General features: G+C 57.3%; 1 protein-coding gene across 2 annotated transcripts in view; it reads left to right on the plus strand.

Annotated features, from left to right (window-relative positions):
- Positions 1 to 15,576, plus strand: part of TACC1 (transforming acidic coiled-coil containing protein 1) — a 30,491-nt gene that overhangs the window by 6,386 nt on the left and 8,529 nt on the right. Inside the window, exons 3-13 of one of the 2 annotated variants that reach the window (XM_080370534.1) lie at positions 2,265 to 3,333; positions 4,906 to 4,941; positions 7,779 to 7,839; positions 8,399 to 8,597; positions 10,210 to 10,265; positions 12,499 to 12,633; positions 12,824 to 12,900; positions 13,319 to 13,362; positions 13,464 to 13,624; positions 14,190 to 14,296; positions 14,903 to 15,023. In XM_080370534.1, the coding sequence (XP_080226660.1) occupies positions 2,265 to 3,333; positions 4,906 to 4,941; positions 7,779 to 7,839; positions 8,399 to 8,597; positions 10,210 to 10,265; positions 12,499 to 12,633; positions 12,824 to 12,900; positions 13,319 to 13,362; positions 13,464 to 13,624; positions 14,190 to 14,296; positions 14,903 to 15,023 (2,066 nt within the window). The remainder of the gene's footprint in view (positions 1 to 2,264; positions 3,334 to 4,905; positions 4,942 to 7,778; positions 7,840 to 8,398; positions 8,598 to 10,209; positions 10,266 to 12,498; positions 12,634 to 12,823; positions 12,901 to 13,318; positions 13,363 to 13,463; positions 13,625 to 14,189; positions 14,297 to 14,902; positions 15,024 to 15,576) is intronic. The other variant, XM_080370533.1, reaches the window with a different exon arrangement.

Below are 15,576 nucleotides of genomic sequence, written 5' to 3' on the forward strand. Positions count from 1 at the left end.
GCCTGGGTTAGAAACCAGGATGGGCTTATGTCTGTGAGAACGGCAGCTGCAAAACCTTCTGGTGGGAATGTAAAATGCATTTAAAAGGTGCCTTTTGCCCTGACTTTGAAGTCTGTTCTATTCAGGGCTGTCTCAGTGAGGTTTAAAACATCTGAGCAGCACAGCAAGTGTAATAAACAATTTTTTTGAGTCTGTTAAGGAGGTTTTCCTGGTTCCTAATGATGGAAAGACCTGGCAGGCGCTGCCTTGGACTGTTTTCTGGCTGCACTCCAAGTACGTATCCACTGGATTTGTGTTTACTGATGCATTTTCTGGGGCAGCAAGACCACATCTATTTGGAGGGAGCTTTTTTGCCATCTCAGGGAGCACACAGCCCCTCATGATTCATTTCTGTGGCTTTTAGCATCCTGGAGATCAATTATGCAAACCACGAGCCATCAGCTGAGTCAGGGTGGTTGGCTCAGTGTCCTGGATTAGCCCTGGGACCAGATATTTGCCTGATTCACTTTTCTTCTTTTGCCAGCCTGTGACTGGCTTGATCACAAGCAAACGTGAGCTGGTTGCAGATGCCCCGCGACAGGAACAGCCTTTCCAGGGAGATGCGCTCAGAGCTGTGGGTGCATGTGGGGCTGTGGGAGCTTGTTGTTGGCATCCACTGGCCAGACCTCCTTCCTGCAAAACACGGGCACGCTTGACATGGTCCCCCTCCAGGGCTGTCACCCATGTGCCAGGGCAGCGTTGCAGCAGTGGAGGGGGACAGGCCGGTTTCCCCTGCACAAGCTCTGCATCACCCGTGCTGCTGTTCCCAGCCAGGTTTTCAAACCAGTTTGATCCTCAGGTGAGCACTGGTTTCATTCTGCCCTTGGAGGAACTGGCTGGGCTGCGTCTCCCCAGCAAGGTACCAGCAAGAGCTGGGATCCTGTGCACTCCCTGATGGGTGCTGAGCACCCCAGCATCTCGTTCTGCCTTATGCTGGGAGTCTGTGCAAGCATCCCTGGTTGAGATGTGGAAGAAGAGCTGCAGATGAGCTCGGCGGAGGTGACACCAGGTGTTTTCCTCTTGTGCCTTTTGCACACCTGTGCTGAGGTCCTGGCTGTAGGTGCTTGGTGGGTGTAGCTTTCAGGATGCCTCGGTAGTTAAGGAGCTTCCCCATCCTCTGACAGCAAAGAAAAGATTAAACAGTAAAAGGATTTAGGGGAAGGGATTGGAGTAGTAGTGATTAAGTCATGGATCAGGATTTGTGATTAAGGAACTCTGACAGCAGTGTGGTGAGCAGTAAATGTGCGGGCAGGATTTCTGCAGGCAGAGATGCAGGCAGCATGGGGCTGAGTTCTGGTGGGCAGGATGTGAATCACGGGTAGCTGCGGTGCTGAGCCGCACAGCTCCGAGCACCTGCACCCTGCTGCTGGCAGGCCCTTTCCTCTGGGCTCGTTGCTCTTTGGGGGTCTCACGGCTCTGCTGTGCCCCCCTTCCCTCCCAGGGTGAGGGCTGGGGTGGCAGGGGAGAGCAGCAGTGCTGTCAAACCCGTTCCTGCACCTGGCGGTGCGGCAGCTGAGCCCTGGGGAGCGGTTTGCGTTGGGCAGCTTCCCTCTGCCTGGTGTACATCCAGCTCCGCAGCCCTGGCACCACGGCACCGCGGCTGATCCCCACATCCCCTCTGCAGCCCATGACATGCTTATTAATTCAGCACAGCATCCCGTTCCCTTTCACCCCAGGGCCTGCTTATTCACATCTTGCAGTGTTTTTCCTCATGTTGTGCTTCCCTGAATTCCTCTCAGTGATTTTTAACTCTCCACCCAGGTGAGCAGTGACTCCCTGTCACTGCCGCTCCCGCTCGGATGTGCGTGTTTCTGCCCTGGGAGCAGCCACCCCAGGGATGGTCCTGGCCGGCATCTGGCCCTCAGGAGCCTCGCTGGGCTTTGCAAAGCCCCCCAGCACTGCTGCCATCCCGCGTAGGAGCAAGCGGCAGGGAGAGGAAAGGCATAAATGGAGATGTTGGTTGGTCTGCTGGTGTGGTGCAGAAAATGCCCTTGGCATGCGACTTATGTACGTTCCCTCCCCTGCATTCATGGGCTTCAAATTTTACAGAAGGTGCTTGAAGCTGGAGTTACGCAGTCATCCTGGCAGGTGGGGAAGCTGAACTTTGGGTCAGTGAGTCTCTTGTAAAATCTGACCCTGGAGCAGCTGTGAGGAGGGGAGAGAAGCCCCTCTGGAAGGGCGTGCATGGCAGGTGGGGGTTTAACCAGCTCCTTTTATCTTTTCAGAGCCAAGTGGCCATGGTGACCTGCTGGTAGGGGAAGCCATCCGGGACAGCTTGCCTGGGAAGCACCCCAAAGATGAGGCTCAACCAGAGATCGGAGCCCCTAAAGCCAGCTTGGATATTAAAGGGGAAACCGACTCCGAAGACTCTTCCCTGACACAGCTGCCAGCTGAAAGCCAGGCTCCAGCTGTGCTGGGAAGCAGGGCTGACGCTGGCTGTGCCGCTGTGCCTGCTGCAGAGCTGGCCCCGGTGCCCCATGCGGGCAGAGCCACCCGGGAACGGGTCATGTCAGGAGAGGAAGTGGCGGATGCCAGCACGGGGCTGGTGGAGCCGAAGGCAGATGCCGTAACCCAGGAGTCCTCACCCAGCCGGGGCCAGCTCGGGAAAGGAAAATCACTGGGGAGGAAAACAGAAGAATCCACAGAGGAGACCCCGGTGCCCCCAGCATCCTACCGGTTTGACCCTGAGCAGTACGATGAGAGCGTAAACCCCTTTGTGGCAGGGGGCTGCCGGCTGCAGAGCTCCCCCCCGGCGGCCCTGCACCGCTTCCCCCACCCTGGCAGCGAGCTGGGGGGGGACCTGGCCCCGGAGCCCCAAGGGCAGGTCCTGAAACCCGAGGTCGATTTTACAGAGGGGGGAGAGAGCACGGAGGCCAGGAGAGCGACGCCCAGGAAGGGCAGCAAGATCCCGGCCAGCAAGCTGACGCCGAAGAGACACCGGGAGCCCCCCAAAAAACCAGGCGAGGATGCGGAGAGGGGTCCCACAGAGCCACTGCCCCCCCGGGGCTCCCCCCGGCTGAGCCCCGCGCTCTGGGACAGCCCAGGGCTCAGCTCCTTTGGTGGCAGCTCAAACCTGCCGACTCTCCCCAAGGGCTCTTACCAGTTTGACCCTGATAACTTTGACTCCGTGGATCCATTTAAGCCCACCAAGACCCTCACCAGCACCGCCGCCGACTCCTGCCCCACTGCCGATAACAGCCTCAACGAAATCCTCGAGTCTCAGACGCTGGAGGTGCAGGATGATCTCGTGAAAGGCAGAGACTCCCCGAAGAAGCCCAAGTCGCGCCTGATAACGTGAGTGCCGGTGGGCGCGGAGCGGGCGGGCAGCTGGGGCTGGCAGCCCCCTCTGTTCCCCCGTGCGGGCAGAGCAGCGGTGGCGATGGTGGTGGCGATGGTGCTGCTGTCCCTGTGCCTTCTGAGCGAGCCTGAAATACCGGCGTGCACCTCAGGTTCTGCTGCCACCGCGGTTTTATCTGCCCCTCGTCCCGGGCGGAGGGGCTGCTCCCCTCTCTGCCGGCACCCCGGTCACTCAGGAGCGGATGGGAGGGGTGGGGGTCCCAGAGCAGCACTGGTGTCCCGGGTCCCAGACAGAGTGGGGTGGGCTGGATCCCGGGACTGGCTTCGCAGGATCACCTCTCTGGGGAGCCCTCGGGGCTCCAGCTCGTGGGGTTGAGGTGCAGTTGCTGTGGGGTCATGGAGCCAGAGCAAACCTGTAAGGGGGGCTTGAGCCTGTGGGGTTTGCTGAGTGCCCCTGGGGGTCTGTAGGTCTTCTGGGTGCAGGTCGGGTTAATCAGATGCTGCTGGGACATTCTGTGAGCTGCCACTGAATTTCTCTTTTTGTAACCAGGGAAGAGAAGAGAGGCCGAGCAGGCAGGTTGTCACTACTTTTGTCATACCGGCACAGGGGGTAGGGAGCCGGTTGTGCCTTGCTGAACTATTTAGGTACTTTTTTACTTCCTGAACTGTGCTATTTAAAACCCCTGTGCAGATGGTGACATTTCACAGTGCCTCCTGGGAACGTACACGGCGTTACTCCCCTCCTCTGGTAGCAGGTTCGACGGCTAAACCTTGCTGTTTTCTTGGTATTTCACCTGTTGTATCACAAACACCCTCCAACCTGCGCCTGGGCGGTGCTGAGGTCTCAGCCTGACTTTGAGATAGCGGCTGGGCTTGGCTCCACCTGCCCCCCTCCGCAGGCAAGGGAAGCAAAGCAGAGGGGATAAAAGCAGTAGCACGAGGGAATAATTGCCCAGTCAATTTTGGGTCTTTCCACGATAATTTGTGATTACGCTTAACATGGGTAATTGGAGCCAGTTGAAAGCAAAAGCAAGAAGTAAGGTTAAAAAGGGAAATTTTAGGAGCACAGAGCTTGTGGCTGATTCGGCAGTAAAACCGAAACGAGCCATCGCTCTGCTAATGGGTTCTCTGGTGGGAAGACTAGAGTGGGTTTTTACAGAGAGAGCAGATAAAGCCTGGCAGGCAAAAGTAGGGGCATGTTGGGTGTTTTTCTCCTAGAAATACTTTGCAGAGGGTTGATGGGTTTGTTAAGAGCCGGCATTCCCGTGTGTGACCGCAGCCGAGCAGGAGCTGGCGGTGAGGGGGAGCAGTGGGGAATTTTCAGACTCCTTCTCTGTCACCTGGGCTGCTCCGGGTGGTCACCTCCCTGGCAGAGTTGAATCTCACCCCACTGCTGCCAATAGCAAATGCAGAATCAGAGCATCCTTTATCTGCGTGTTCCTTCCAAAAAGACAGAGCTGGGCAACTCGCTGTGCTTCTCCAGATGAGAGTTAATATCCAGGTCTTTTCACACACTCTTCTTCTCTCCATCTGTCTGTCTCTCTCCCTGTCCGTGCTTTGGTGCATCAGGACTACTGAACAAGTGAAATTTCTCTGTTTTCTGTTGTAAGTACTCTCTTCTGTATTTCTTTCTTCTTTTCCTTTGCTGGTTTTTGTCCTTTCTCTGGGTGTGTGCTGGCCCCACTCGTCTCCATGGCATGCAGGCTCCTTCTTGCCCTTTGACTCGTGCTCTCCGCTGTCCGATTTGTGCCCAGCACCTCCCAGGCCAGGCCCCCGGGGCAGCTGAGCCTGGGGAGGTCCTGGGAGCGAGGGAGGAGAGGAGAGCTGCACCGGAGGCGTGCGCCTGTGCTTGCTCCCGCAGCATGCCGGCTCGCAACACCTTTTGATGATGCACAAGTCCTCGAAACCAGCGTGTCAGCTGAAGGAGGGGGAGCAGGTTTCTGTACAGTCCAGGTCCCTGTGAAGATGGGTAGATTTTAGTCCTGGAGATGAGAGTGTCTTTTACCCCCTCCCACGCAAAACCACTAGGGAGGCAGCTGCTCTAGAGGGGTAGGGTGGAAAGCATCAGCTGGGAGGCAAGAGAGTCAGGGGGGCTATCTCCTCCAGCTCTGGGATGTGCCAGGTACTTGGAGCTCTGCCCTCACAGCCGGCTCCGAGCAGGGCTCTCTGTTAGATCTTTGATGGCCGCCAGAGCTGATTTGCTTAATTAAGGCTCTCCTCTGAAGCATCCCTCCTGTGCCCAGAGCTGGGGTGGCAGAGCTGATCTGTAAGATCATGGACGGGTTAGAAAGCACGGCTTGAGTAAAGCAGCCTTTGCTCGCTGCCCCGCGACCTGCACTGCTGCAGCAGGGCCATGCTGTACCCCCAGCATGAGCAGCCCTGCGGTGGGACACCAGTGAAATATCGAGTGCCCCGTGCTGTGCCATCCCGGGCTTGCTGCTGGCCTGCACTTCCATCCCGTGGGGAGGGCACGCAGGAGGGGCTGGGGTTACCCCCATTTAGTCTCCCGGTGATGCTCGGTGTCCCTTGCAGATTGTCAGACCCTCTGGCCTCATCTGGGCTCTGCTCTTGTGCAAGGAGAGTTGGAGGAAGAAGCGTGCTGGGCTTAGTTCCTGATCTTACACTGTCCATCCCAATGCTCTCCTTGTCCGCTTAGTGCCGCCTGCCATGTGCACGAGCAGGATTAGAGCTGGGCTCAAGCACTGACATCTGTGTCTCGGCCGAGAATGGATCCGCCTTTGTACAGCGCGATGTTCAACAGTGGATGCTGTCTCTTAACACGGGACCTGCAGCCCGGCGGGTCCGTGCGTGCACCAGGCAGTGCTGCCTGCCTTCGGGTTTGTCCAGCTGGAAACACTGGTGGCCCCTGCATGGGTGGCTCTGTGCGTCCTCGGGGGCTGCGGCGCGGAGCTGGGGCTGTCAGCCTTGGCTGTCTTCTTCCCATTTCCCCGTCCCCTTGAGCTACAGAGCTGTTGTCTTGGTGTTGTGGGGGGAGAGCAAACCAGCTACCGGTTGGTGTGGTAACACCGGCCCCAGGAGATGGGGCAGAGCAGAGGTGGAGAAGGACGCGGTGAGCAGCGGTTCAGCTGCTCACGTTAGGGCATGATGGAGAAAAAACTCAAGAGTGATTTTTCAGTGCGACCCAGGTGTGTGTGTCAGTGTACAAACAAAATTTCCATGTGCTGTGCCATGCTGGTCATCATGCTGTGCTGGTACACGTGTGCAATGGGATGGGGAGACTGGAGAGTGAAGTGAGTGGGGGGATTCTTCAAACCTAGGAGGAGCTCACTGCAATCCTGCTCAAGCTTCTGCCCGTGTCCCTGGGCAGAGACCCCTCCCCAGGAGTATCTGCAGTGTCGCACGAGCTGCCTCCAGCTCAGCAAATATTGTCTCCTGGGGGGTTCGGGCATGGCAGCGGGCCGTGGGAGATTGCTAAACGTGGAGGGAGAGGGTGCAGAGATGCGGGAGGAGAACTCGTGCTCTCCTTTGCATGCCGGGGTGCGTGTCGTCTCATCGCTGACTCCCTCAGCCCCCATGGGCTTCAATGGCACAGACCCTGTGCCACACATGGCCATTCCCACCGGGACTGTCCCTCCACTGCCAGAGCTGATCCAGGATGCTGATGCCTGGTGTGTCAGGATGCGGCTGTGCCTGCAACCCTGCGCAGATGGACTCCGGGATGGCACGTTTTGAGGAATGAGGAACAAAGTTCCAGGGAGAGCTTCCTCACTGGAGAGCATCCAGCCACGGGACCACTGGCAAGATCAACCTGAGCTAAACCTTCTCCCCCCTGCAAGAACCTTCTCCCACCTGCAGGCCCTTCTCCCTGGGACAGCGTTTGCACCTGGCGGATGGAGCGTTGGAGGCAGAGTGGATTGCCCTGGGGCTGTCCCGCAAGCAAAGCAGAGCTCTCTGCCCAGCAGCCATCTGCCCCAGCCGTGCAGGTCCGACTCACACGGAAGACATGTCCCAGACAAACCACCAGCTGCAGAGACAGGGCATGAGGCAGCCTGGAAGTGGTTCCTTCCTGTAGAAAATCAGTGTGCACTGAGGCCTCAGGATGCCGTCATGCTGGATGCACAGGGTGAGGGTGCAGCAAGGGAAAGCTGTCTTTGCCAGCTTCTTGGCAATTGCGTCTCTCGCCGTCAGCACCTCGGGGTCCTTTGTCAGATCTTCACCTTCAACAGGAATAAACACCTCAAAGACAAACCCAATTTGCTCTGTAGTTGTGTGTTTTACTTGCTTGTTCCTCCCGTTCATTCCAGAACTTGCTCTGCCTCGATATTTCACTGGTGAGCGGGGTTGCTGGCACGCGGCGGGGTGCAATGCTAGCGCTGGGGCTGCTTCCCCTTGCTTGGGCTGTCTTACACGTGCCCCTGCTTCCCTCCCACACAGCCCCCGTGAGCCCGCACCTCAGCTGGCTGCTTCTGTCTCCCCTGCAGGAGCGGCTGCAAGGTGAAGCAATACGAAACACAGCCCCTGGTCCTGGATGTTTGCGCTCAGGTATGTGGGGTCTGGCCGCAGGAGCTGCTGGCTGGGCGTGGGGATGCTCCGACGGCCTGGGCAGCGGCGTGCACGGGGAGAGCTGGGCTGGCTGAGCTTTGGGCTGCTGTGTGCCTGCAGCCGTGCCCGGCCAAAGGGCCAGTTCCCTGGAAGGAGCAGCTCCCAGCCGGGGGAGAGCATCTTCCCCGTGGGTGGTTCCTGGTGGGGAGGGAGGGAGGCTGTGCTTGAATCAGGATGAGCCCGTCCCAGTGGGGTTCCTGTTCATGCCCAGTAAATGCTCTCTGTTCCATATGGTTCATTAGGGACCTTGTGTGAGCTGTCCCCAGTGTGAGCAAAACACTGTGAGCTCTGTGGTCAGGTTAATAGATTTTGTGTGTTGATTGCTTCTGTCCCTGGCACCATGTGTTTCCTTCTGCCAAAAACCGCTGAGGAGCTGGTGGGGAGCAGCTTGTTGGTTGATGCTAAACCTCCCATGCCTTCTACAGACTGTCCAGCAACCTGGGTGCCTGATCCCCACAGATTAGGTCCGTCCTACTTAACTGCATGCCTTGATCTGCAGGATGAAGGAGTATTGATCTCAGAAATCCCAGATATTGCAAATCGGGATGGACACGCCACTGATGAGGAGAAGCTGGCCTCCACCACCTCTGCGCAGAAACCGGCCGGGCTGGAGAAGAAGGGCGAGCCAGAAGATGACCTGGAGTACTTCGAGTGCTCGAATGTTCCTGTGCTGGTAGCGAAGCACGGCACGGAGGCAGGTGAGGAGCATTCCCACTGCCTCTGGCTCTGGGGATGCACCATGCATGCACCCAGGCCACCTCTGCAGCCTCTGGCAGTGAATTGGTGCTGTTGAGGCGACGCAGCTTCGTCACTATTTACACTGACAGAGCTAAAGGCTACCATAAATTATAATGAAACTGCCAGTGGTTTATTATCTGCAGCATTTGCATTATGGAAAAATCACGGTGCAGGCTGTGTTTGTGCAGAGCACCCTTCCCACGGTAGGACGCGGCTCGGCCGGCAAGGCTCCCTCCCCGTGGTGCAGGCTGCCATGCAGCCGTGCTGTGGGTGCCCTCCTGAAACCAGTGCTGACCAGTGAGCCAGGATGAGGGCTGGGCTGAGCAATCACGCCACTTGGCTGGGGTGCTCCAGCTTCGTGCCCTGCACAAAGCCTGTGCCAGGAGCAGAGCTGCCGGGACTCTGCGTCCCAGCACAAGGGCTATGCTGGATGGAGATCTCTCAGTGTGGCTGCAGAAAATCTCCACTAATGCTCCTGGCAGTATTTTTCTGTCCGTCTCCTATGTAATTAGCCTCTCTGACCAATCCATTAAAAAATAATTAAAAGCCAAGCAACATGACATTTAATCAATAGCAAAGTTATAGGTGCAAGCAGGAGAAATGGCCGCGTGGAAGGTTTGCAGCTCTCCCCTGCGCGAGGACCTATTAATCATTTCTCCTGAATGCTGTGCAGAGCTGTAGGCTCTCAGGAGAGGGAAACAGTCCTTTATCTCTCCAGGGAGGAAAAATCTGACAGTCAGCAGAGAGGCTGGGAGGTTTTATTTATTGCTGCTGGCCTCAGAGGGCCAGGCAGGGGTGGGCCGGCTGCAGGGCTGGTGCTGTGAGCTGTGGCGTGCAGCCCCTGACCAGGCACAGGGGTGAATGGGGGGAGATAGCAGGAGGTGTGCAGACACCAGCATTACTTTGCCTCTTCCTTTCCTAGCTGGGCCCTTGCGACACACTTTTCTGTGCCCAGTTAACACGTGCATAGCCAGTCGTGTCTGCAGTTGTTTGAGTGAGGTCCATAAATTACCTCCCGTGCTATGTGAGACGGCATGGTGTCCCGCGCGTTGCAGACGGGAGGAGACAGATTTTTTTCTTCTCTCTGCTGCTGTTGAGAATAGCAGGGGCCATGTGGCAGCTCCTTTGGGTGCCGGGCCCAGCTGGCGTGGGCTGAGGCTTGTGCTATCCAGAGTGGCCCGAGCAGCTGGGCTTCACTCCAGGGATGCACCCTGCCCACGCTGGCCAGCAAAGTGCAGAATGTCCCGTGCATCTTCCTCCATCCTCCTCGTTCCCCCGCAGGCTCCGGGATGGCTGGCATGGGTGGCAGCTGTGGGGACACAGGGACCGGCTGAACTGCCACCAGAGGGGAGTGTTGGCTCCCACTCCAGGGAGTGCAGGAGGAGAGGCTGGCAGGGGTGCAGGATGCATCCTCCCAGCAAGGGCAAGAGCTGGGGGCAAAGAAACCTTTTGGGAGGGGAAGCTCAGGGGATGTAGGGGCTCAGGGGTATCCGCCTGCACCCCAGCAAATCTGTGTGTGCCGCCAGGATCTTGTTTCCAGGTAGCTGAAAGGTTGTATTTCCTTGTCTCTAGGCTTTGAAAAGGAGATCTCCAAGCAGGTGGAAAAGGATGGGCCTGGCATCTTCCCTGTAAGTGCCTCTTGCTTCCCTCTCCCGCTCCTGCAGGGATGCTGGGCAGGGCGGTGGGGCTGCGGGAGGGCTGATCCCCCTGCTCCCCAGCTGCTGCCTGCCCCGCCGTGCCTGGCGGTGGTGGGAAGCTGCGGCACACGTTGCTGCTCAGCCTAGAAGTGCTACCAAAACCTCTTTGAAATGAGTTTCTGTGAGAACTAAAATTATTGAAAAGTCCATGCAGGGACTTGGTAAAAATAGTGGTGATTTCCCAGCAGGCCAGGACGAGCCTGGCAGAGGATGGCTCCCTCCCGGGTGGGCACTGCTGCTTGTGAGAGAGATGCTGGGCAGGGAGCCAGGCTGGTGAGGAGCCAGGGTTGTAGCCGTGGGAGGGCAACGAGAGCAAATGTGGCGTTTGGAAGTGGATGAATGACAGTGAAAAGACAGCTCAGCTGCAGGACAGGGGCTGTGCCTCACGTGGAGGAATCCAGGGCTGGCTCTGACGGCCAGCTGGTGCCTGTGCATTCTGCAAGGCATCCTCAAACTCTGCCTTTCAGGAGGGCAGCTGACAGCAGAGATGGGGGGGATGAATAAAAAAAAAACCTGGTTCTGCCGCCACCGGTGACCCTGGCACCCTGGCAGTGGCACATGGGAGCTGTTGGTGTAGCCCCAAGACTCCTCCACTGTAGGGGGGACCCCGTACCAGCTTAGCCGCCCCTGGCCAAAGCTGCTGGAAGTGACAAGCAGATGACAGTGAGATTAGCAACATCAGCAAAATTAGCTTCTCTGAGACAGATTTAACCGTGCTAAGCCCCACAAGGACATTAGGCAAAGTGAACCTTTTGTTTGGTGCTGGGGAGAGCGCGGGCAGGCTCTGCTCCTGCAGATGAGCTGAGGTCATCCCAAAAACTCCCGGCATGGGAGGTTTTGCGGTGGGACAGGCAGTGGGCAGAGGTACTTGCAGGTCTCCAGGTGCACACCTGCTTTTGGGAGATGTGGTGGGAGGCTGTGGCCAAAACCACACAGGGCTGAACCTCCCCAGTGCTGAGCTGCCCGGACCCAAACCTGCAGCTGGGGGTGACGCTGGGGGTGGCCCTTGCCACTGGCCATCACTCGCCCACTGCAGGCAGCAGCGCTGGGAGAGCCGTGAAGGGCTTGGTTGTGCTTGAACCTGAGCAGCAAAGCACAGGGGAGGAGGGGAGGGCAAGAAATGCTTTAGTGCTCTCGTTTCCAAAAGCAGACTGCCTCCTGCAAAGCACTTCTCTATTTATGGCCTGGCAGCTGGTTCCCAAGGAGATGGCTGCATGGGGCTGTCACTTCGGCTTGGATGATAAAAGGAGGAACAGGCGGTGGTGTAAGCCTCGGTTTGAAGGAATGCTTTTCTGGAGGCCTTTCAGGCTGCAGGACCCCCCCGAGGGAAGGGATGCGGCCAGCATCCAGGCAGCTCTTCCCACAGCTTGGTTCCTGCAGCTGCAGCGCTGGTGCAAAGGAGCTGGGCTCTGGGGGAGAAAGCCATGAGTGATGGGGGTGCAACCACCTCTACCCTTGTAGGAGTACCCATAATGGAAACGAGGATGCCGGGAGCCCTGCGTGACCATCTCCAATTTTGCAGCTCTTCCAGAGCATGGGATGAGTGGGGCTGTCCCTCAGGAAGGAGTGGGAACAGCCTCACAGCTGGGTCAGCCCGACACTTGCTTTGCAGGGAGGTGAAGCCTGCTCCCCCTGCCAGCTCCCCTGTGCGTTCGGGGCAATCAGCAAGGCCCAGCAAATGTCCTTGCAGCTGCTGGCAGCACTGTGGATGCGTCAGCTGCAGTGATGTCTCCACCTGACTTGGAGGTGATGGAGACTGGCGACCCCGTGCAGCCCCCCTGTGTGTGGCTCACAGCCAGCAAAGATCCTCCAGGCTGGAGATATTTTTAAACCAACCACGGGGAAGGTGAAGGGGTGTCAGATGTGAGCACATCTCTGCTCAGAGCTGGGTCTCCTCCTTCCGAAATGGGCTCTTACTGGGTCTTCCCTTCAGGATGCTGCTTTCTGGGGGTAGCCTGTGGGCGTCCCACAGCCTGACTCCAGCTCCCAACAAGCGACTGGGCACTAAAGTGCACTAAAACTAAAACTGAGCTGTCGGTGTGTGCAGGTAGAGAGGTTTGGTGCCTGAACAGAGGCTGATAAAATGGGGGAGAACACACCAAACAGGGCAGGTGGCGTGAAAAGAAAATGCACACAGCATCCCAGCTGGGTAATTCCCCCTCAGGGCCATGCCGGGCTGTGCTCCTTGGACAAGTCCCCTGCAGCCATCACCAGCATGAACAGGAGTGAGAGTCCCCTGGACGGCATCTGCCTCAGTGAGTCTGAGAAGACAGCCGTGCTCACGCTTATCAGAGAGGAGGTAATTGCTGGGAACCCTGTCCTCCCCGGGTGCACCCCAATGTGGCAGCCCCCCAGGGCTGCCCCTCTGCTGGGGGGAGCAGGGGCAGCTCTGCTCTGCCTCGGGGAGGTCCCCTGCGCATCGCAGGCGTGGGGCAGGAGAGAGACCACCCAGAGCACATCCCAAGGGTCCTGTGTCTGCTGCGACCTAGATAATCACAAAGGAGATTGAAGCGAGCGAGTGGAAGAAGAAATATGAAGAGAGCCGCCAGGAAGTCTTAGAGATGAGGTAAAAGTTTTCTCCTCGCACAGTCGCCTGCCAGCGCCCTGTGCGGTGCAGCGCTGTGCTCTGTTCCCCATCCGGAGGTGGGTTAGCGGGGCCGTAATGGGATGACACGGCTTGGCATCGTCAGGGTGGGATGTGTTAGGAGACGTGTACTCTTTGTGCTTGTGCCGTGTCAAGCCTGCGGGTTTCTTTGTTGCAGGAATAAAATCCCATTAGCTGTGCTGGTTCGAGATGGAGCTTAGCATGGAGCAGCGATGATGGGCACTGCAGCTGGGGCTGTGCAGACAGGCTGCTGCTTGGGCTGCCTGTGTGGCTGGGGGGGGGAGGGGGGCGGCTTGCTGGCAACAGAGCTGTAGGTGCATGTCTGCAAAAAACTGCTGCCTCTTACCTGTGGTTGGGTTTTTTTCTCCTTTTCTTCTAGGAAAATCGTGGCTGAGTATGAGAAGACCATTGCCCAGATGATAGGTAAGGTGCCGTCGCCTGGCCGGGCGTGCGGGGCCAGGAGCTGGCTGCCACAGCTGTCCCCCCTCAGTCACCATGTCCCCACTGTTTATTCTCTGTCACAGAGGATGAGCAGAGGACAAACATGACATCTCAGAAGAACATGCAGCAGCTCACGATGGAAAAGGAGCAGGCTCTGGCAGACCTAAACTCGGTGGAGAGGTCCTTGTCAGATCTCTTCAGGAGATATGAGAACCTGAAGAGCGTCCTAGAAGGCTTTAAGAAGGTCCTTACCTTGGTTTCCTCTTTCTCCCTGTAGTCTTGGTCCTGAGACACAGGGTTCCCGTGCAGCATTGCCCCACTTTGCCCCACACTGCAGCACCGTGGCCCTCCCGCCCCATGCAGTGCTGCTTCAGATGCCCCAGCCCTTGCTTGGAGGGCTTCTTGCTTGCTTTCATCTGTGCACTTTCTGATAAAATGAGCAAAGAGCCTTTCAAATGCCACAGGGAGACAGTGTGGGGAGCTGGGCTCACGGGGAGCTGGCTGTTCCTGCGCTCCTCCCTGGCACTCTCCTGCTGAGCTGCTGGCCCTGGAGCATCCTGCCCTGGGCAGAGCTGCGGCCAAGGGAAGGCAGGTGCCAGGGCAAAGTGCCCCAAGAAACTCTGCCTCCATCTACACACTGTTTTTCCATGCTGCCAAGGTGGATAAGGGGCTCCAGCATAAGGGAGAAGCTGATTCTATTTAAAGCCTTTTCCTTTGATACTCAGGCTGTATCGTCTCATCAGGGCAGCATCTCTGTGCTCAGTCCCCATGCAGATGGATGTACTTTTTTTTTTTTTTTTTTCTCCCAGAATGAAGAAGCTCTGAAGAAGTGTGCTCAAGATTATTTAACCCGGGTCAAGCAAGAAGAGCAGCGGTATCAGGCCCTGAAAGTCCATGCAGAAGAAAAATTAGACAAGTAAGGGCATGCATGAGGTTCATGAGGTTGCTGGGTGCTTAAAGACCTTGTAGGGCAGTGTTTTCATTTGGCTTTCCTGAGGCTGGAAGGCAGGAGCTTATTGATGTGAAAAGCTGCCTTTTACAACCTCAGGCTCAAGTGACTTTAAATGGCTGTAAGTAAGCCAGCACAAATCCCTGAATGGATTCTCTGATCTCTGCTTACTTTTTTTTTTTTTCTAATGGAGAAAGTGAGGTTCATGGTCTATTTACAGTCACTTAGCAAGGTCGACGTTTGAGGGCTCACGTTTGTGGTGTAGGGGATGTGCAGCTACCAAGGCTCAGCTGACAGTAGCTCGCCAACACATGGTAGCCCCCAGGGAAGTCGGTGAGGAACTGGTTTAGCTTCACTCTGAGAAAGCAGAGTTTCCATACAGGAGTTTGGGGGGGGGGGGGGCGAATTAATCCAGTTTCATGCAGGTTTTCCCTATGGGAAAACCACCTCTGATGCATCCAGGCAAGCAGGAGCTGGGCTCTGCTGACACCACGTGCTCTGACGTGCCGCGGTGCCGCTCCTGCCTGCACCTGGGTGTGATCCCTGTCCCCTTCTCTCCAAACGCCACCGCAGAGCCAACGAGGAGATCGCCCAGGTGCGCACCAAGGCCAAGGCAGAGAGCGCGGCGCTGCACGCTGGGCTTCGCAAGGAGCAGATGAAGGTGGAGTCCCTGGAGCGAGCCCTCCAGCAGAAGGTAACGCGCCTGCCCTGCCTCCTCTCTGCCAGCCGTGCTGGCTGTGCTCTGCATTTCCATTTTGCTGCCCTGAGCATCCTGTGGGTGCTGGAGGGGTCCTCCAGGATTTTGGCCCAGAAAGTGTTTGTGGGTTTTGGGTTTGGGGGTATTTCTTTGCTTGTTTTGTTCGTGTTTTGTGGGTTGATTTATTTTTTTCTTTTTATAAAATGTACAACTGCGTCCTCTCGCAAGGAAGGAGGTGCAGGCTCTGCCCAGGCGTAGGCATGGCTGTGTGCAGTGATGTGGCTGCTGGTTCAGGGCTGGCATGTGTTTGGCTGTCCTGGGGCACGGGCAGAGCTTGCTCACAGGTGCCCACTACCAGACATATGGGCTGAGCCGAGCAGGGTGGGCTGCAGCTGGGCAGCGACGGGTGTCTGTGCAGCTCTGGGGTGTGTTGAGGGTGAGGAGGGCTGAGCCCAGGGCTCCCCATAGCATCTGGATGATGCACCAGGGAGCTGTTGCAGGGGCAGGTGTAGGAGCCAGCTGCCCCTTCCCGTGCTGGCTCGGTGGCAGA

This window comes from Falco punctatus, assembly GCF_963210335.1.
Source record: "Falco punctatus genome assembly, chromosome: 20".
Classification (NCBI taxonomy): Eukaryota; Metazoa; Chordata; class Aves; order Falconiformes; family Falconidae; genus Falco; species Falco punctatus.